Below are 20,553 nucleotides of genomic sequence, written 5' to 3' on the forward strand. Positions count from 1 at the left end.
CCCCAGTCGCATGATCATCGTTCTCTGACATACATCAATCCTGGCGGCTGTCGCTGCAGGTCCTGGACTACATCCCACGTAACCGTGCATCGATCGCTGCGGAACAGCGAGACAATTGAACCCGCACTAAGTCGGTCAATCGCGAATCCACGCCCTCGCCGATTGTCCATCACCGCTACCTTTCCCCCTTTGGACCACCTGCATCGATTCAGACTGCTCGCTGGCTAGCTGTCCTGCAACCGCAGCTTGCATCTTCGTCGCCCATTGCTCCCTTCGCCCACTTTTCTGACTCTTCCGCCAACCGCCGCAACCCCCGATTGCTCCCTTGACTCAATCAGGAAGTGGAGAGAGGCGCCGCTGACAGCGAAGCACTTGCGCCGCAGCCTTCAGCAGCCCATTCGCCGTGATCGCTTGCATGCTTTCTTGGTAATTTTCCTCTTTCCTGGCGAAATTTCCACTAGCCGTTTCGACCTCTGCCTGAGCAGAACCTCAATCCATCACCGGCTTACTCTCCCAATTGGTCCGCCTCCGCACCTGTCCTTCTCCCTGCAGAAAAAGAAGGCAGCTTTCCCCGCGGGTTAGGCGATCAACGACCTCAAGGAGGGGTCGTCTAGGATACCGAGGGTGAACAATCGTCCGACAAGGCGCACGTCAGAGTCCGAAGGGCGCGAGAGGAGTGATCATCAGCTCCTCAAAACCGGACCCAACTGGGGCAGCCAGGTCATTCCCCATTCCGTTTGATAACGTGAAGCGACGAGACGAGCTCCAGTTATCTTCCCGCGGCAGCCTCGTTACACTGCGCCCGTGTCCTTCGCAATTGTTATCAGGGATCGGGATATTCCTTTTGATTTTAATTTTCGTTCGCCTATCCTCTTCGAGAGTGCTCTCCGGCAGGGTCCTCCGCACTGCGTCACAGGCAGGCCAAGATGCAGATATCAAAAACTGAGCTCTCCCGCTAAGGACGTGGCTTTTGCATTGCTCAGCCAGACGCGTTCCCTACTTGGGCTCGTATTGCACCCTGGCCATTGGCTCTCCCCATTCCCAGAACCAACACGGCTGCTTGTCCCCTGCTGTAGTGCTCATTCGCCCTCTCGAGAGTCCAGGTGACTCAGGCATTGGCGCGGTTCACAACAGGTTGACAGTCTCACGTTTTGCGGCCGACCAGTACGGCTGGTAGGTAGACTCTGACTATGGCCTACGCCGCTACTTCTTCGTCTTCGACCATGAACGGCGATACTCCCCCCAATTTAAAACTCACCACCTCCCTCCCCAAACCCCCAAAATTACATCATGTCATCACCTCTGTTCCTCCCGCTCCGAATCCCTCCTCCGCTCCTCCTTACCCATCTTCCATCTCCAAGACTCCGAATTCTCTAAAACCGATCCGCAACTCTTCGAATGCTTCCAGTCCCTCTGGGACTCCTTTGCACGCTGCTACCGACAGTTTCAGAGGACGTGTACCTCCATTTCCTCCTCTCCCTTCCGCCCCGTTCGACCTCGGAGAGTCGATCATGGCTGTCCCCGGATACGCCAATGCCTCGGGCTCGGGTGACTCCCTTGCGAATCCGAGCAAAGCCCCCGGTCTGATGCGTCGAATCTCTCGGGGCGCCGCCAACAAACTCACCCGACGCCGGCAGTCCACCTCCCACAACGACAAGCGCGACCGCAGCTCTGGACCTGTCATCATGCGCCGCCGCAGTGATAGCAAAACGGGTGCCGCAAATAGCCGTGAAAACGCTCTGGAATCCAGCAATGAGGAAGACAGCAACGACACGCTTGATTCTCTCGGTGCTTGGTACGGCGGGGAGTCTTCTAGCCTGCCCAGCGACAATTTCATGGCCGCCCATCGCAATTCAGGGGCTGTGGCACCCAAGGTCGATTCGGCGATCCAGCGTGGCACTGTCCTGACCAAGGTCACCCGGAAACGACGAAAGCAAGTGCGCTTCTTCCTGGATCTCGATGCGGGCAAAGTATACTGGGACGTTTCCAACCCGTCCAAGCGCTTCTACATTGACGACATCAAAGAGATCCGCGTTGGTGCAGATGCGCGCAACTACCGGGAGGAGCATCAGGTCCCGCAAGATGCAGAGAGTCGATGGTTCACAATTGTCATCGCTGACGCTGAACGATCCAAGGGTCGTGCTGTCAAGACGCTCCATCTGATCGCCCCGAATGACCGCATTCTCGACCTTTGGACGACCACTCTTGAGCATATCTCGCGATATCGGATTGGCTTGATGGCTGGGCTGGCTGGTTCTGGCCAAAGCGAAGCGGTTCTTAAGGCCCACTGGCAGCGCGAGATGTCCCGGCTTTATCCCCAGGGGCTGAAGCCTGGTGAAGAAGGGACCCTTGACTTTGAGGCAGTGGAGAGTGTTTGTCGGAATCTGCATATCAATTGCTCCAAAAATATGCTTCGCGCACAGTTCTCCAAAGCCGACTCTAGCAGAACCGGTAGCCTGAGCTTTGCTGAGTTTCGGGATTTCGTCGCGCGGTTGAAAGAGCGGAAGGATGTCAAGGACATACTCAAGCATCATGCCAAGGATGCCAAGGAGGGCCTCACTCTCGATGAATTCCTGGTTTTTCTTCGCGACGTTCAACATGAAGATGTGGATGCTGACCGGACCTACTGGATTTCCATCTTCGATAAGCTCGTCCGAAAATCCCGCTCCAGTGCGCAGAGTACCCCTGTATCAGGAGAAGAACCCGCCCCTCGAATGGGCCTGGAAGCATTTACATCCTTTTTGGCCTCGTCCTGGAACGGGGTTCATGCTTCCCGCCCCCCTCAGTCGCGATTTGATCGCCCGTTGAACGAATACTTCATCTCGAGTTCGCACAACACCTACCTCCTGGGCCGTCAGGTGGCTGGTGCGTCCAGTACCGAAGCGTACATTAGCGCATTGTCACAGGGCTGTCGCTGTGTGGAAATCGATTGCTGGGATGGCGCCGATGGTCGGCCGATTGTCTCTCATGGAAGAACTTTAACCACCAGCGTCTTGTTCGCTGACTGCATTACGGTGATCAACCGATACGCTTTTATCACCACGGACTTCCCACTTATCCTGTCGCTGGAAGTCCATTGCAACCCCGAACAGCAGCTGGCGATGGTGAAGATCATGAAGGACACCTTCAAAGAGCAACTCGTGCTGGAGCCGTTGATGAACAACAGTTTTGTCCTTCCGTCGCCGGAGGAGCTGAAAGGCCGCATTCTCGTGAAAGTCAAAACTTGCGATGAGACCCAGGGAGACATGCGTCAGGAGTCCGGAAGCTCTGTGGGCAGTGCTGGACGGAAACGCAGCTCGAGTTCACCTTTCATTCGCCCAGCTGTGCCTGAAAACCCCGTTATTATGACTCTGCCGCCTCTGTCCAGTCCCCCGACTATTGGCCCCGATAGCTCCGGCTCATTTGTCACTCAAGATAGACGATCATTTACCACCACCAGCGTCAGCAGCGCCACGGAGGACAGCGATGGTGCAATGGCGTCCGTGAAGCGCGAAAGAAAAGGACGCCAGAAAAGCAAAATCACGAAGCCTCTATCCGACTTGGGTGTGTACACCAAAGGATACAAATGGAGCAGCTTTCACTCGTCGGAAAGCCAGCGGTACAACCACGTGTACTCTTTCGCTGAAAGATCCTTCGAGAGTATCTCTCGTGATACGGAGAACAAGGCGCTCTTTGACAGGCATAACCGAAAGTATCTCACCCGCGTCTACCCGTCTGCCTTTCGTTTGCGCTCTTCCAACTTCGACCCTCTCAAGTTCTGGCGACGTGGTGTGCAGATGGCGGCGTTGAACTGGCAGACGTACGATATTGGGATGCAGTTGAATCAGGCCATGTTTGCTGCCGGAAGCGACCGCACAGGTTACGTTCTGAAGCCAGAATCGCTCCGTGCGCTAAGTCCTCTTGACGAGCAGAAGAAGAGCACCGAGAGGAATCTGGTTCGTTTTTCGGTTGATGTCATTTCGGCCCAGCAACTGCCTCGGCCGCGGAGTCTGGGACCCGAGGATAACATCAACCCCTACGTGGAGATCGAGATGTTCAGTGCAGACGATCGAGGCCAGAGTTTCGTTTTTGGCGAAGGGGGCATGAATGCCTCGGCTCGCAATGGGATGTCCGGAATCGGGTATCCTCATCGCCGACGTACCAAGATCGAACAGAGTAACGGGTATAGCCCCATCTTCAACGACCGCTTCAGGCTGTCGTTGGAGACCAAGTACCCTGACTTGGTGTTCGTGCGGTGGACCGTCTGGAGTTCCTTGGATGGCCGTAGCACCGGCAATAACAGCGGTGTTCAGCTCGCCACATACACAGCGAAACTCAGCAGTCTGTCCCAAGGCTACCGCTACCTACCGTTGTACGACGGTGGCGGCGATCAATATCTGTTCTCGACCTTGTTCTGCAGGATCAGCAAGGAAGATCCTGTGCCTGTGCAGCGGCTCGATGCGGAAGAGCTCCGCGCGGAACGCTTGGGAATCCTTCGTCAGATCGGACAGACTGTGTTCAAGCGCACCTCGTCCACCGAACGAGAGAGAGATCTCTTGACGGAAAGAGGCAGTGAGACGCCAACTAGCCCTGAGGACAGGGACACATCTCCTGCACTGACACCTACCGTGTCTACAGCATCAACCGCATCATTCCCGCCTTACTGAGGCCCCTCATCTTGGAAGCGCACATCCACCTTCCGTCCTCTACTTGTATTTAATCCCATCCCTCCTTTTGTTTTCTCTTATTTGTTTTCCTATTCAGTTTTACAGCCATGTGCAGATAAGGGAGCGGCGTTTTCTTCACCTTACTTGCATCCACCCTGGTGTATCGTTCATCTGACGACTTGTTTTCGGGAGCCCGTGGCTCGTTACAGTTCCCTCGGTCACTGGCGGACCCGAAGAGAATCACGATCATGCACTTGTTTGACTGTACCTGGTTTTGTTAAGGGACGATGCATGGTTGCGTCGACTGCGTCGGATCATCTACTGCTTGAGTTGATACTGAGTTCCCATCTGTTTTATCTGTTGTATTTGGCGATACCCTCTATTGTGTGCATTTGATGTTGCGTGTAATTGCATGGCTGAGCCCCTGTTCTATTACTTTCTTTGATTTTCTTTTCTTTTTGTCTTTTGCTGATTATATTGTTCTGTATCACGGTTTGGGATCGGGATGGTAGCATTCAGGGAGTCCAGATTCACCCAGGAAAGGTTGCATAATCGGACATCAACGGCGGAGGCAAGATGCATCTGAAGGTGGCATGCTCTGGACTTGCCACACTTCCTACTGACTTCACTTTGTTCTGTCCATTCGTCGCGGGTCTTGATGATCCCCCGAAGCGGCATGGACATGTCTGTCACTATATTTCTTATTGGTGTTTTAATATCAAAGACGCGCTGGGACGCTCGTTTGATTCCAGATGAACAGTTCTTCGTAATTTTTCTGTAGCAAGTCTAGACACTAACTTGGTAACAAATTGTTTTTGATTTATGCTATCTATCTATATGATGGAGGACCAAAGATAATTGAAATGACGAGATGTGAGGAGACTCGGGTAACCTGCGGTCGGCCCACTTGCCGCAGTGGAAAGGCAACGTGACGACTTCATGTCCGCCCATAGCTCCTCCGCCTTTCTATCTCGACCATTTCCCATCGTCAACCCCACACACTTCAATTGCTATCGCCATGGATCCATTTTCCGCAGAGGGTGGTACGTCTCCAGACCTCGACCCCGTCGAGCCGATTCGACCCTCACCGCACCATGTACCATGTGCTAACACTGACACGTTGCGCCCAACAGAACTCATCAACATCCACAATGCCTTCCATCAGGGCCAATACGACGCCGTCCTCGACTTCGACACATCAGCCCTCTCCCCGGAGAACCAACTCCCCGCCCGCGTTCTCAAGCTTCGCGCCAAGATCGCCCTCGGCCAGCCCGACCAGGTGCTGAGCGACGTGGCCGGCGACGACGAAACCCCCGACCTGGCAGCGGTGAAAGCGCTGGCGCAGCACACCGCCGGAGACCACGACGGCGCCCTGAAGCTCGCCCAGGACCTCGCGGAAAACTACCCGGAGAACGCCACCGTCGAGGTCCTCTGCGGCACGCTGTTGCAGGCCCAGGGCCACAGCGAGGAGGCGCTGGCGTTGCTGGCGAAGCACCAGGGCAACCTGGAGGCGTACGTAGCTGATCCCTGTGGTCTGGAGAGTTGGCTAACAGGGTGTGCAGGGTTGCGCTGATCGTCCAGATCCATCTCCAGCAGAACCGGGCCGATCTCGCGTTGAAGGAGGTGCAGGCCGCCAAGCGGTGGGCACAGGATTCTCTCCTGGTGAATATCGCCGAGTCGTGGGTGGGACTGAGACTTGTACGTGGTTTTCCGTGCCTGTTTTTTGGCTGGTGCGCGAGCTGACTGACGGTGTGCAGGGCGGAGAGAAATACCAGTCGGCGTTCTACGTGTACGAGGAACTCGCCTCGGCGCCCAGTACGTCTGCGCCGCTGTCTATCGTCGGCCAGGCGGTCGCGGAGATGCATCTCGGTCGGTTGCCCGAGGCCGAGGCGGCGCTGTCGGCCGCCCTGGAAAAGTACCCCGACGATGCGGAGTTGATTGCCAACAGCGTTGTGCTGAATGTGCTGGCCGGGAAGCCGACGGAGGAGCTGGAGGCGTATGTTCCCCCGCCTTGTTTTTATGTTGAGTGAACGATGTGTGCTAATTGACTGGAAACAGGCGCTTGGAGCAGGTTCAGCCGTCGCATGCTCTGCTGGCTGATCTCAAGGAAAAGAGTGACTTCTTCGATACCGCTGCTGCCAAGTACGCGCCGAAGGTGTCTTCGTGAGCGGTCATTTTGACGTGATTTTTGTTTGTTCATTTGTGTCTGATGAGTGATGCAACGGCGTAGCTATTGTATTATCCCAGGTATTTCTTACCAGCGATGGCTTTTATTTGCTGCAGATTAGGCTGCAATTCATGATAGAGACTCCATCGTAATACACTCCATGATTTAATTATGCCTTTCAATTTCCCTGCGTCCGTACATCCCTGCAGTACATCTTAACTACAGCATCTACAACCGCGGTCCCAACCATCTCTGCAGCTCCCGTCCCTGCTGCGTCTCCTTGCCCAGGATGCGACCACTATACACAGGCGCCACATGGGTCTCGCCATACCCCACGACATACGTCGTGTTAGGCACGACGGTCTGGAACTTCTTCGCAAAATCATCAATCGCCGAGAACAAGATCTCGTCTTCGCCCGCAAGAATCAACACATGCTCCGCCTTCGCGCCCTCCCACCACTCCAACGGCGCCGTATTCGGCTCGCTCCACGCATCGCTCGTCCCGCCCGCGAGGTACTCGCGCGACCAGTACACCAGCACCTCGGGCGGAATGACATCCTTGTACCGGTTCGCCTGCATGGACGCCCCGTCCGTCGCGAAGTTCACCCACGGCGCGAACGCCACCACGCCAGCCAGCGGCGCCGTGTCGGCGGCCAGCGGCTCGATCGCCGGGTGCGGATGCGTCAGGTGCAGCAGCGTCGCCAGCGCCAGGTTGCCGCCGGCCGAGTCGCCGGCGACGATCACGTCGCCCGGCGCGCGCCCCGTCTGCGTCAGGATGTGCCGCAGCGCCTCGACGGCTTGCCGCAGCTGCGTCGGGTACGCGGCGTGCGGCGTCAACGCGTACGACAGGAAGAACAGCGCCACGTCGTGCCCGTTCGCGTTCAGCGACTCGATCAGCCCGCTATAGAAGTCGAAGTGGCCGTCGCTGCCGCTGAGGGCGAAGCCGCCGCCTACCCAGGTGGGTTAGCTGACGCCCTCGGAACATGGTTAAGGGAGGGGACCCACCGTGGTAGTATACGATGACCTTTTTGGCGTTGGGGTTCCCGATCCAGTGCCCCTTTGCGCCGTGCGCGAGCGTCACGGTCTCCGGGTGCAGGCCCTTGTTCTTCGTGAAGAGCTCGTATGCTTGCTCGGTGGACGGGGAGAGGGCTCTGCGTCTGCGTTAGTGATTGTTTCGTGATGGACTGGTTGGTAGGTGGTTCGCACTGCAGCTGTCGCGAGCTCAGCCGCGTTACCAGCTTGCGGACGGCCGCGTTCGCGACGTGCAGCTTGTACTCTCTGCTGCCGGAGCTTCCGCGGAACACCCCCGTGAAGGCGCTGTAGAGGGCCGCGCCCATGGCGCTCAGTTGGCCCGGGTAGAGGTCGGCTCTCTCCCAGAAGGAGAGCGGTGGTTGTTCGTTTGAAGCCATCGCAGTGTAAATATCGATAGATGCTGATAAGTGCAAGGGCGTAGAATTGAAGAAGAGAGCTCGACGTGTGGGTATAGGACGGGATCCAGAGTGCTTCCCCGCATTTTGCATGATCGTCGTGCTTCCGTCGTCGTTAGCGCCGTAACCTCGGCTTTGCCCATCTACGGCATAGGGTAGAGGACGTCGGTGGATAGAGACGGGAAGACTCTTCAGAAACACTGACTTCATGTGCATCTTCCCTGGACTCCTTCACAAGAAGCGAGCATACATTGCCAATGGATCAACAAGAGCACTAGATTCGGCCCGACACGAACGTTTCTGCAGCCAGATCCTCATCATAATTCTTGCGATTGTTCAGAAAGTTGCATGCTCTGTAATACCAGGCCTTTTCCTCGTCGGAAGCGTGATAGAAGTTCTGATTTTCCAGTGTAGTGCCTCGACTCTCCGTTTTTGGTCGTATTGACGTGGAATCCGTGGTTGGTGTCCCAGTCGTAGCGCAGCTGGAATTTGACTCCACCATCCAGTTCGCCGTCCACGCCGACGACCCCTCATAGCCGGTGAATCTTGCATTCTGGGGATGGGAAAGGTGAGCCCTGTACCACGACGATCCTTAGGGAACTAACACTATACCTTCCACGAATAGGTGAACTTTCTCGACGCGTCAGGTCTTACCCAGGCAGCGGGCGCGCCCAGAGGGTTACGGACGTAGAAGTCTCCCATTTTCGTGCATATGAGTCACGAGGTTTCAAGGAAGGCTTCGGGAAGCTTGAGGGGAGGGGACATCAGACGCTCACTGTCCATATTTATATCCTCTATACGGGGCGAGTGACATCGCTGAACGATTGTCCTACTCGCGCGCTACCATCAAAGAACAGAGGTTGGAGGTATAAGGTGATGTGGACGGACCCTGTAAGCCTTTCACTTCAGCCGACGGTCGTCTGACACTTCCCATGATCGATTGCATCGGCCAATGTGTGAGGATTTGTTCGTAGTGGCGGAGCAGAATCATGGACGAGAATAAGCAAAACCAGGCTATGCGCCCTCATGAACTGGCAATCTTGGGTAGACTCACTTTCTGGACTCTTACCTTCCATTCCCCCAACGTCGAGAGCTGGAGACGTTCATCTTCAGAGATGATGCGGGAATGTCCAACAAAAGCCACCTGAGGACTACCTGGGCAGGTACCTTAGATTGGCCGGGCCAGACAGTCAATATCAAAATAGACGGCAGCATATCCGAGCCTGTTCTGCCTTACTAAGACATATAGAGGCTAGTCATGTTGGACGATGTTTGTCAGCTGGAAAATTTGCCCATATATTATCATTCTGTTTACAAGTGACCGTTCACCACATCCTCCTTTCCGGTCAGGTCGCAGAACGCCTTGTATGTCGTAAACTCGTTCTCATCATCGGCGCCCTCACGCGTGTTCTCGACGATGCACTCTGCGTTGGCACCGATGAAGAACACATATCCCTCCTTGACTTCCTCAGTCTTGTGCCCCACAGTGATCTTACCCTCGCCTCCCGTGCAGATCAAAATGCTGGGGCCAGCAAGTCCGTCAAAGGTAGCCTTGGCGCCCGTCCGCTTCAGCGCAGTCTTCACGACGGAGAACTCCTCGATGGGCGGATCGTAGAGAAGACAGGACGAGCCGCTGGAGTACGCCCGTGCATTCAGGACGGCGTACGGGTAGTCGGTGGGCTCCAACTTCTGCTCTTGGATAGGCGCGTAAGAATATGTCAACATATCCGTCAGGGTATCGACGTCCTTGAACTTGGGCGTGAATCCAGCCCGCACGACGTTGTCGGACGACGCCATGCACTCGATGATGTCTCCCGAAATATAGGCGTGGATATCGTCCGCCTTCAGGAACATGGCCTCGCCGGGGGCCAGCTTCACGAAATTGAGGAAGAAAAAGACGAACAAGCCGATGTCGTTGGGGAACTGTCCGTTGAGGCGTGTGACAAGGGCCGCCATCTCGGCCGGGTTGCTGGGGTTCGTCGCTGAGGTCTCGGCGCTCGTCGCAAAGGTCTCCGGGGCATCCTGTGCCAGCGCAACCAGGTCTTTCGTCGCTGCTTCGATCTGTTGGGGCGACGCCCGCATCAGCGACGTGAACACTGCGCGCAGAGCATCCTTGTTCTTTTTTGTGACGAAGGGGTCGTCGGAATCTTCAGAGCCTTTGACGGCGTTTTCAAACTCGCTGGCGGCATCAGAGCCGACCAATTGACGGAGGGGAGCGACAGCTTGGAGGAAATGGACAATCTCAGCCAGCGGACGGAAGCCGCACAGGCCTTCGAACGGTGTGATTGCGATGGTCATTTCGGGCTTGTGGTTGTCGTCTGCAGGTACATGTAATGTTAGAATCTGGTAACGCTATGGTGCAAACCATCGCTGTCGGTTCATCATTTTACTGACCAGGGTAGTTCCGAGGATCCCGCGCATGAAGTTTCTCCGCCAGCTTCTTGTTCGGGTGGGCTTGGATGCTGAGTGCCTTGCGGATGGAAAGCACCTTGAACAGGAAGGGAAGCTTTCCACCATACCGCTGAGTGACCTCAGTCGACATCAGCGCCTGGTTATCTTGGACCATGTCGAGGAGTGTGCGTTGGGTCTCGAGATCCTTGGAGGGGAGGGAGGGATGGGTGCCCATCCATAGCTGCGGGGGAGATCGGAGTCAGCGAAGTTGGGATCAATGAACTCGAGGAAGACGAACTTCGGCGTATGGTTTCTCGGCGTCAATGGAGAAGTCAGAGGCAGCGGTGATCGCGGCATACTTTGCGGCAGCGGACTCGTGGCCGACCTTGCCTGTGGAGGGGGAGGTCAGCCGATGTTGTAGAGGGTCGTAAGATCAATGGTAGAGGGGACATACCCCAGTCGTAGCTGTTGACGCCTACACAAGACGAGTGGATTAGAGAAGGATTGCGCGAGTAGAGCAGCGTGTGAACGGAACTTACCACACTGGAGGCGAAGCAGAGGGACCTGCATGACGATGCCGGTGGAGGGGTAGGGCAAGTGAAGGTCGCTGCTGCTTCCCTTTGTTGGGAGTCGCGTTTCAGGTCTCGTGTGGTTTTCCTTCCTGTCTTCCGACTCGGACACACACCACTCGTCAGCGTTTTTTCGTCAATTTCTCTCTTCCCAACGGAATCTTGCCAAAGAGGAGAAGTTGAAGTTGAACAAAAGCGATCAATTGACAGGACACACTATCCCCGATCGGGCTGTCCGCATCCGTCCCGTGACGAAGATGGAATCCGCCCATCACCGCCTGCCGTCTTGGTCGGCAAAGCGCTTACCGACGATCGATCAGGATGGCGCTTCGCCGGTCTCTCGTCCGCATATCCTCCGGCAGGGTGCCGCTCGTGGAACGCGCAGTGCCCAGAACAAGGAAATCGTCTCCGCCTTTGAGTGGGACGCTTTGAGAATCGAACGCGCCAGGGATCCGGCCGACCTCGTCGCTGCAACCTCCCCCGGAAGTAGTAATAATCTGGTTCTGCCTCCTTCCCACCGACTGGTTCAACGTGACGTTGCGGTTACCGCCCTTACTCCCTTGAGGATCATGTCACGAAATCGACCTAGGGGGCCTCCGGTCCCCAGAGACAATGGTCTGGCTGCCAACGAGGAGACCGACATGTGGAACAAGATTCTTCAGGACCTGCGCAAGGCCAAGGAGAAGAACGACAAACAGAAATCCCTCGCGGAGCAGATCTCCGCGCTGAACGAGAAGATCGGGCGAGAAGGTGGAAGTAAGTGTCGAATTTCGTTGTCGTTAGTTTCCTTCCGGTTTGTGTTCTTGTTTTCTCGTTCCTGGCGTAGGAAAAGAATATAGCCGTGCATTTTCGTTGTGCCTGGTTTACCTCCGGCAATGCGAGAGGTCGTCACGACAAGATGGTCAAGTTACGGGATCCATGTTTTCTCGGCCTCTCCCTTGCCGGTCCTTGTTGTGATAATTGTTACTGCGTTTTATCTGCTAGATACTAATCGAGCACAGGACCCACCCTCACGGAGCATAACCAGCTGGATAGCCTCTACCGGCAGATGCTCAAGCTCTGTGAAGATGAAAGAGCTATTTTGCAAGATGAGCCCAGTGATGTCATCAAGAATCTGGGGCTGTTGACGGCACTCCGGCAAGCGTCGGAGGCAGAGGCGCCGCAGAATCGCGCTGCGGCTCTCTCCAAGTCTCGTAAGAAACGAAATGACCTGGACGGGTCCGCCACAGAGTCCCCTGGCCCTTCTGGACCCTCTTTTTCGGATAAGGTCAGCCGCTCCAAGGGAGGGACTCAACGTAGTACGAGCGTGTCGAGCGCGCAGGCGCGCGATGGTCGGGATAGTCGGGACAGTGTCGTTGTGAAGGTTGAAGAGGGTACGGAAGGCACCAAGGGCACTATGGCCGAACGCAGTGGGCAGCTCGTGGTCGGAGCTGAGGTCGTGTTTAAGCACAACAAAAAACAAGGATTCGAAGGCGAGGGGATTCAATGCATCATCAAGAGCATCTCGGGGGACGGAAATAAGAGACGGTAAGCCTCTCAGCGTGTGGACCTTGCCCTGGCGCAACTTGTCTAACCAGCTATCTCCAGGTACGATGTGCAAGACCCTGAGCCGAATGAGAATGGTGAGCAAGGCGCGGTCTACAAGACGACAGCTGCCTCGTTAATCCCAATTCCCCAGGTGGGATCGGCCTTGCCATCCTTCCCCGTGGGGAAGCAGGTCCTGGCCCGGTACCCCGATACGACTACTTTCTACTGTGCCGAGGTAATGGGATCGAGAAAGGACGTCTATCGTCTGAAGTTCGAAGGGGAGGAAGACGACAAGGAGATGGAAGTTGATCGCCGATTTGTTCTGGATGTCTCGGGCAAATGACCTGGGATTGATTTGCTTGAAGCTCTACGATGATGATGATACCCTTGGCTACGACGAGATCATGATGATGTTTGATTCTGGATGTGGGAGTCTGGTTATTGTTTGGGATTGCTACCCCGTATGTTTGGATTATACTCCGTAGGAATATGAAAATGAAAATGATAGAAGATGCTAGATAATCATCCTGTCAGCGTGACTAAGGCGGGATGAGTCAGCCCCTCTCGGTTTTCCCCCGCGGCCCATCGAAGCAAAGCAAGAAGCGTAATTCCCGAGGGTCCGAGAACCTTACACATGTCACGGAATTATTAAACTACCTTCTACCTGTAACTATTGAATATCTTTCTTGTCTGTGCTACCTCCTCCCTCCCTTCGACCGCTACTCCTGTCTTCCTCCTTCATGCGTCTTCCTAATCCCCTGATATGAACTTCGTCCGTCGGTAATCTCCATCCTCGCCGCCTTATCACGCAATGTCGTCGAACCTGCCATCCCACGCTTCCCCGACCTTCGCACCGCAAGAACCCTCTCCTTCCACTCCGACTGTCGACGATGACCTCTCGCTCCATGACGCAAAGGACGCTCCTCCCTCTCTGAACCAGAGAATCCAGGATATCCGGTTCAATGCCGCAGACCAACCTGGGGGCTCAGAGAGCCCCAGTGGGAGCGCAACCCCCTCTGTCCCGCCATCGATCCTGTCCCCCTCCTTCACCCCTCCGCAGACCCCCGGGGGTTCGTTAAACCCTATCCAACTTTACCAACAAACGCAATCGACCGCCCATTCCAAGCCTCCCAAACTCCTCTCCTGTCTCCCCAAGGTGGAATGTATTGTTCGCGCACGCATTCCCACCACCAATGGCGCCGAGATGTTTCTCCACTTATACCACAACGACCTCGACAATAAAGAACACCTCGCGATCGTGTTCGGCAACACCATCCGAAGTCGCAGCTTGGACGCAGTGAGACCGGGGGAGACGGAGATGGACCGGATGATCCGTGGCGCCTATGTAGGCAAGCTTCACCCTGGTCGAGTCAGCAGCTGGTATGACGAGACAGGCGCTGCGGAAAGCGTCGGGGGCGCACAGAGCCGGGCCACCTCGTCTGCAGACGGACCCGTATCAGATACCCCGGACCTGGCGCGAAGCCATCCCAGCCAAGCGCCATTGGTGCGGATTCACTCGGAATGTTACACAGGCGAGACGGCGTGGTCGGCTCGTTGCGACTGTGGAGAGCAGCTGGATGAAGCCGCTCGATTGATGTCACTGCCCATGGAGACGCTTGCCGAGGTCGCCTCCCAGCAGAGTAGGACCGTCCCATCCAACGCCTCTGGGGGTGTTATCATTTACCTACGCCAAGAAGGTCGCGGCATCGGTCTGGGGGAGAAGTTGAAGGCTTATAATTTACAAGATCTCGGGTCCGACACGGTTGAGGCGAATCTGCTCTTGCGGCACCCCGCCGATGCCCGCAGCTACGGTCTCGCCACCGCGATGCTGGTGGATCTTGGTCTGGGGGTGGATGCCAATCCCCACGGCATCCGACTGCTCACCAACAATCCGGATAAGGTGCGCGCGGTGGAGGGACCCAATCGGGAGGTGGTAGTGAAGGAGCGGGTTGCGATGGTGCCGCTGGCGTGGAAGACGGGCGGAAAGATGGGCATTAAGAGTTCAGAGGTCGAGGGTTACTTGAGGACAAAGGTGAGGTCTCCCACAATCCATGGTGGCATTGCGTCTGTTCGGAATCCGCCGTATCGCCTGATGTCTTTTGTCTACGTGCCAAGGGCTAACGCGCTCCACAGATTTCCAAGATGGGCCACATGATACAGTAGTCTTGTTCGAGCATTATATATCTGCTTTGGCGCCTTCTCTCTCGCTACGTCTTGCATCTGATGTCTTTGGGTATTTATGGGATCTACGTTGTGACGCTTTTGAATGCTCCGATATACGACCGTCATTGTTTCGTTCTTCATCTCAGCCACCACACTTTCTTCATCTTCTTGGCTGCGACATAGTCCGGTTCATCTTCGTGCACATTTCTTGGTTTGGGATCTGTGATTTATTGGGTCGCCCAGAGTTTCCCTTGATTGTATAATTCTGTTGCCGGTCTTGATCGGGGCGTCCGGATCGCCTCGTGGAGGTTAAATCTCGATCGTTTGGCACGATAGTCCAATAGATGTGATTGCAGTAGTCTCCTGTTTTGTCTCCGTTAGGCTGTTAGGGTTCTTCATCTTGTGATAGAACATGACTCTCGCGAAGGACGAAGCAGGCGGAGCACATGAAGAACCCGGGGGTGGTGATAAACTTCGGCCGGGACTCCACTGGGTCCAGTCGGCGTCCGGCTGTGTCAGGCAGTCTCGGATCTGGCCATCTTCGATCCCTCGTTTTCTTCTTCGTCCCCCAACTTCACCCTTTTTCCCTGCGTTAAAAACTCAATGCCATCCCCGGTATCTACCTAACCACCTCAAGCCTTCTTCTTCCTGCTGTGTTGGATGGCCATTCTCGTGCGATAACGACCCGAGAGAGGCCATGGCCAGCCGCATGTCTCCTCGTAGCGATGTGGCGGCTTCCCCGGCCCTCGAGTCTTCCGCCTCCATGCCACGGCCGATCAGTTCGATGGAGCCCACTCCCCTCGCCCCGGAATATGTGAAATTGGAGGATTCCCCCACGCCGTCCGGGTATACCGATATTGCGACTCCGGATGCCCCCAGCACCGCGTCGGCGGGGCGCAAGCGCAAGTTGAACAGCACATCCGCTCGGGGCGTCGCCAACCTCACCCCCGAGCAATTGGCGAAGAAACGCGCCAACGACCGCCAGGCCCAGCGAGCCATCCGCGAGCGCACCAAGGCCCATATTGATTCCCTCGAGCAGCGCGTGCAGGAGCTGTCCTCCCAGAAGCCGTTCCTCGACCTGCAGGCCGCTCTGAAGCAAAACGAAGCCATCCAAGCGGAGAATCGCGAGATCCGTCAGGCGTTGAAGGCGGTCATGGATATCATTCAGCCCTTGGTCGGGAAGCCGTCGGAATCGTGCAACAGTAAGGCACCAGGACGCATACCAGTCGGAGGTCAGGTCGGAAAGCTAACGTCGAGCGGTGTCCCCAGCTGTCACTCCCAATGTAGCTGCGACAGCTCGCACCACGCCCAAGGTCCCTTCGCTTTCAGCAACCCCGAACTTCTTAGAGAACAGCCCCTACCCTCAAAAGGTCCCTCACTACGACAATACCTATACGGAGTCCATTCCGAGCGTCGGGACTCCCTCCTCCACCCATTCCGCGCCCGTGCTGGGCGGCACAACCTCCCTTCGGCGGGAAGGCTTGAGTTCGGGCACGTCGTTCCGAATTGCCTTCGACTATCAGCGACATAATCTCGCGCACGGGCTCGACTTCGGTTCTGATGAGCGGATGGGCTTCAACTTCCTCCTGGATGCTAGCCACCAGGTGCCCCGGGTTGACATCTTCCGTCACTCTTCGGACAACCTGCGGCCTGGCTTGAGTGCCCCATCGATGTACGGAGCTCCGTTCTCTCAGGGACCGGGGCCCGAGCCGCCAATGACCGCCTACGCGACCCCGATCCGAAATATTCCGCCAACATGCACGCTGGACGCCATCTTGCTGGACTTCCTCCACCACCGACAGCGGGAGGCCGCCCAGGGCGTGCCCAAGCAGAAGCTGGTGGGGCCGCCCTATCCGAGTGTGTCCTCCCTCCTCAATCCGGAGAAGAGCGTGTATTCGCATCCACTGTCGAAGGTCTTTACGGATATCCTGCGCACATTCCCGGATATCTCGTCGCTGCCGGAGCAGGTCGCCGTGCTGTATGCGATGTTCCTTCTCATGCGATGGCAGATTTATCCGACCCAGGAGAATTATGAGCGCTTGCCGGAGTGGCTCTCGCCGCGACCGTCACAGCTGCTGACGCCTCATCCAGCCTGGATGGACTACCTTCCGTGGCCGCGCATGCGCGATCGCGTCGTCATGTCGCATCAAGATTATTCCTTTGAGAACTGGTTTATCCCGTTTACCCGCACGCTGTCGGTCAACTGGCCCTATGAGGCGACCGACTGCCTCCTCTCGACGGGGGATGACAATGAGCTCATCATCAACCCCGTCTTTGAGCGGCATATAACGAATCTCAACAACTGGTCGCTGGGCCCGGCGTTTGCCGAGGCGTACCCGAACCTGGTTGATACGACCAAGATCCGAAATACCCGTTGATAATTGATCCGATTTCATATTTATATTTATGACGGGGGGCGTTTATGGCACTTGTTTTTTCTCGTCCGCCGCAGTTCTTCGGCCGTGTGTTGGCCAAATTGCACAAACGCCTCTGATGGCGCGGAGGTCGGCGGCTTGTTTTCGAGTCCGATTGATTCTTGTCTATGCTTGAATTCGTACTTGGAGAAATTTTGCATGAAATTGCATTTGGCGGTGTATAGTGATAGTAACGGGATAATCTGATAAAATCATACCAATTTGCATCTGCAAGCACGCATCCCGTCATCGTAGTGCTTTGGTATATGTCTAGTATTATATACAAATCCTACATAACCCCTCAAACAAATAAGGGGTGTCTCACTTTCCTCCCTGACGGCTCTTCTCGTTCCAGAATTCCAGCCCCGCTTTCTGGCGCAGGATCCCATACATGGAACTGCTATCCAGACACTCGCCGGCGTACTCCCGCGCGGCAGCCATGTTGTCGCGCGCGACCTGCAGCCCGGGCAATTCGACGTTGTGCTCCTTGGCCATCGCAAACGCATGGTCTGCGTCCTTGATCGCCAGCGACACGCCGAATCCAGGACGCGATCCCAACGGGGGGGCATAGACCCCGGAGGTCAGTCTGGACATGTTAGCGTCATGCTAAGAATGATCTCGGAACCAAGGGGGAATGCGCACCGTTTGGAGTATCCGCCAGCGACGGGGCCGAACGCCTCGCCGATGAGTTCCTCCATGGGGCCCGTTCCCAGGCCCGTCCGTTCGGCGAAGACCTGCGCTTCGCCGACGGCTTCCATCATGTTTGACGGTGACGATGTTTCTGTCCATGTCGACTTAGTGCCTCTCATACAGAATGTCGCCGAATACAACTAGAGAGCAAAAACATACCCTGCAATCTTCAACAGCGACGACTTGGTCGCATCCTCGCCGCAGTCAATCACCTTCCGCCCCATAACCCCCTGGATCAGCGGCTTGACCACGTCGGACGCCTTCTTGGGCCCGGCAATGGCAAAGACCAGCTTTCCGTCGACGGCGATGGGGTTCCCGCCAAAGACGGGGGCCGCCAGGAACGAAGCGTTTTGCGCCTGCAGCCGCGCGACGGTCAGCCCCACGGTGGTGGGGTGGACGGTCGAGCAATCCACGAAGATCTTGTCGTGCAGGGCGTGCCCGGAGGCGAGAGCGGCGTCGATGAGACTGGTGAGGACTTTGTCGTTGGAGACCTGCCGGCGTTTTTAATTCCGTAGATAACAGCACCGGGGGGGAAAGGGGGGTGGTACCATGGTGAAGATGATGCCGCACTGGCCGACGAGATTCTGGAAACTGGACTCGGGCGTCGCGCCGAGCTGTTTGAGCGCATCGCCGCGGGCCATGGTGCGGTTGGAGTAGATGAGGTTCTGCAGGGCGCTGCCGGACCGGCTGGCGAGGTGTTTTTGCAGGTTGGTGGCCATGGCCAGGCCCATGGAGCCGAGGCCGTACTGTTCGCGTCAGTAGGATGATATTTCCTGAGATACTGGGGAGGCGTACCCATCCGATTCGAGACATGGTGAGGTGTTGTTCTGGGGTTGAAGAAGGATGAGTCGTCGGAAGGGTTCACGGTGTTTATACTGGTGGAGCGATAACGGGCGGGCCCGAAGTCGGACGGACCACGGCGAATTTCTATGGAGTAGGTCCTGAACTTCTGTCTATAGAATATCCTCGGAGCTTATATGGATGGAAGTGGTTTGGTTGTCTCCTGTATAGGTGAAGATCACCCGTGATTTGGTATATCCTTTTCACGACAATATATATTTAGAGATTGGCTGACATGGCGCATATGTCCATCGCCGATGACTGCATGGTTTCCTAATGAAAGGCCCCGGGGCATCCATAGCTGAGTAGAAATAAGGGCTAAGTCCTACATGAAAATATTCGTCAGGGCCGTCCTATCGAACCATCAAATTGAACATTCCATTGCCCTCTCGAACCGTGCAGGCCCACTGGGTGCCCTCGTACTCCTTTCTTGGTGACACTGTCACTTCATATCCTCCCTTCAGCGGCTGAATAACCGACGTGATGGCCATGGTGTTTATCTTAGGCACGTTCCACACACCACCCATAGGCGTTAGGTCGTACAGCAGGACTGTCGTAGCGGCCTTTGCTAGAATCTCAGCGCTGGCAAAGTGGCGCCCTGGGCACAAAATGGGCGACGCACCAAACATCATGAACCCACATACTCGACGGGCGTCTTCATTTGTCGTTAGAAAGCGTCTGGGAGTCCGGCCTACCGACGCATCGGGCATACTGGCTACACTGCCGGCCCAGAGAGAGTATTGACCTGTCAGAAGGAAGTCATCTGGAACAAAGCGTGACGGAGAAGTCCATGTCCGTGTACGCAATGTTTTCTGAAAGACCGAGAGAAGGAGGGGACAATCGTCATGCAGGGTAGAGATATGCAGAATCCGAACGTTGTCAGAGGTGTAGAGTGCTTTCTGCGCAACTTCCTGGCGGACTTCTTCCAGTAGTTCTGGGCGGGAGTAGAGCCCAAACAGGACCCAGAAATTCGCCGGAACCGTGTTGGAAAGCAGGCCAACAGTCATTGATACTTCAGAGCGCGCAATATTTTCAATCGGCAGGCCACCGTTGCGCAGCGTCTTCCAACGGACAAATGCCAGCTCAGAACTCTCCTCCTGTCCGCCGATCTCGTAGTATTTCACTAATGCTGCAACGACCTTTTCATGCGCTTGCCATGCCTTGCATGCTATGAGCTACGACAGGAACTTCATCGCTAAAGGCTTAAGGGCTGACTCAAACGTCCTGTCGACTGTTAGGAGGCTCGTTGAGGTCAGGCTTCTGTTGCCGGTTCAGGACATATCCGAGAGCTGATACCACGCCAAACACAGTCAGCGCATATATGTTTGGCATGGCGAGATGGGCGAGCCTGTCTTCGAAGAGCATTTGAAATTTCATAGGGAGATGTGGCATCGGGGAGGATGAAAAGGAGGAGTCCGCATCACTGCGACCTCTGCTCTTGCAAAAGCACACCCAGAAGGTAGAGTGATGATCAATAGACCCAATTCCAATGTACTGAGATGCTGTGGGTCCGAATTGATTTTGCTGTTACAAGCAGTACTTGGACCATATGGTCACCTATAGAAGTGGGTATGACCGTTGGCAAAATGCAACAGCAGCAGTTAAATATAGTGTCGAAGCAAATCCTATTTGTCTCCCGTATCCACTATCCACTTTCCTCAATCAAAAGGCCGTGATGTACTCACGACGTGCATGGTACTGCCATCACCGACAGAAACC

General features: G+C 55.7%; 9 protein-coding genes across 9 annotated transcripts; 5 read left to right on the forward strand and 4 right to left on the reverse strand.

Annotated features, from left to right (window-relative positions):
* Positions 1–1,190: 1,190 nt before the first annotated feature.
* Positions 1,191–4,646, forward strand: ATEG_00526 (putative 1-phosphatidylinositol-4,5-bisphosphate phosphodiesterase Plc1; the record flags this gene model as incomplete). The annotated part of the gene is made up of 1 exon (XM_001210612.1): positions 1,191–4,646. The coding sequence occupies one exon, from the start codon at positions 1,191–1,193 to the stop codon at positions 4,644–4,646; it is 3,456 nt and encodes a 1,151-aa protein (XP_001210612.1).
* A 1,018-nt stretch (positions 4,647–5,664) lies between these two features.
* Positions 5,665–6,813, forward strand: ATEG_00527 (putative Coatomer subunit epsilon; the record flags this gene model as incomplete). The annotated part of the gene is made up of 4 exons (XM_001210613.1): positions 5,665–6,158; positions 6,209–6,344; positions 6,404–6,642; positions 6,705–6,813. 4 exons carry the CDS (start codon positions 5,665–5,667, stop codon positions 6,811–6,813), a joined length of 978 nt encoding a protein of 325 aa, XP_001210613.1.
* Positions 6,814–7,041: 228 nt separating this feature from the next.
* Positions 7,042–8,942, reverse strand: ATEG_00528 (putative 6-hexanolactone hydrolase; the record flags this gene model as incomplete). Its single annotated transcript, XM_001210614.1, has 5 exons — positions 7,042–7,763; positions 7,819–7,964; positions 8,020–8,469; positions 8,537–8,637; positions 8,895–8,942. The coding sequence occupies 5 exons, from the start codon at positions 8,940–8,942 to the stop codon at positions 7,042–7,044; spliced, it is 1,467 nt and encodes a 488-aa protein (XP_001210614.1).
* A 609-nt stretch (positions 8,943–9,551) lies between these two features.
* On the reverse strand, positions 9,552–11,201 carry pmi1 (mannose-6-phosphate isomerase pmi1; the record flags this gene model as incomplete). The annotated part of the gene is made up of 5 exons (XM_001210615.1): positions 9,552–10,558; positions 10,635–10,872; positions 10,930–11,021; positions 11,086–11,106; positions 11,171–11,201. 5 exons carry the CDS (start codon positions 11,199–11,201, stop codon positions 9,552–9,554), a joined length of 1,389 nt encoding a protein of 462 aa, XP_001210615.1.
* A 1,047-nt stretch (positions 11,202–12,248) lies between these two features.
* ATEG_00530 (SAGA-associated factor 29 family protein) lies at positions 12,249–13,070 on the forward strand (the record flags this gene model as incomplete). The annotated part of the gene is made up of 2 exons (XM_001210616.1): positions 12,249–12,727; positions 12,788–13,070. The coding sequence occupies 2 exons, from the start codon at positions 12,249–12,251 to the stop codon at positions 13,068–13,070; spliced, it is 762 nt and encodes a 253-aa protein (XP_001210616.1).
* Positions 13,071–13,538: 468 nt separating this feature from the next.
* On the forward strand, positions 13,539–14,882 carry ATEG_00531 (GTP cyclohydrolase II; the record flags this gene model as incomplete). The annotated part of the gene is made up of 1 exon (XM_001210617.1): positions 13,539–14,882. One exon carries the CDS (start codon positions 13,539–13,541, stop codon positions 14,880–14,882), a length of 1,344 nt encoding a protein of 447 aa, XP_001210617.1.
* A 705-nt stretch (positions 14,883–15,587) lies between these two features.
* Positions 15,588–17,268, forward strand: ATEG_00532 (bZIP transcription factor; the record flags this gene model as incomplete). Its single annotated transcript, XM_001210618.1, has 2 exons — positions 15,588–16,092; positions 16,160–17,268. The coding sequence occupies 2 exons, from the start codon at positions 15,588–15,590 to the stop codon at positions 17,266–17,268; spliced, it is 1,614 nt and encodes a 537-aa protein (XP_001210618.1).
* A 357-nt stretch (positions 17,269–17,625) lies between these two features.
* ATEG_00533 (NAD(P)-dependent oxidoreductase) lies at positions 17,626–18,807 on the reverse strand (the record flags this gene model as incomplete). The annotated part of the gene is made up of 5 exons (XM_001210619.1): positions 17,626–17,890; positions 17,947–18,108; positions 18,154–18,485; positions 18,543–18,740; positions 18,790–18,807. The coding sequence occupies 5 exons, from the start codon at positions 18,805–18,807 to the stop codon at positions 17,626–17,628; spliced, it is 975 nt and encodes a 324-aa protein (XP_001210619.1).
* A 380-nt stretch (positions 18,808–19,187) lies between these two features.
* ATEG_00534 (uncharacterized protein) lies at positions 19,188–20,166 on the reverse strand (the record flags this gene model as incomplete). The annotated part of the gene is made up of 2 exons (XM_001210620.1): positions 19,188–19,994; positions 20,056–20,166. 2 exons carry the CDS (start codon positions 20,164–20,166, stop codon positions 19,188–19,190), a joined length of 918 nt encoding a protein of 305 aa, XP_001210620.1.
* Positions 20,167–20,553: the final 387 nt, after the last annotated feature.

The sequence above is a fragment of the Aspergillus terreus genome, genomic scaffold (assembly GCF_000149615.1).
Source record: "Aspergillus terreus NIH2624 scaffold_1 genomic scaffold, whole genome shotgun sequence".
NCBI classification, from domain to species: Eukaryota; Fungi; Ascomycota; class Eurotiomycetes; order Eurotiales; family Aspergillaceae; genus Aspergillus; species Aspergillus terreus.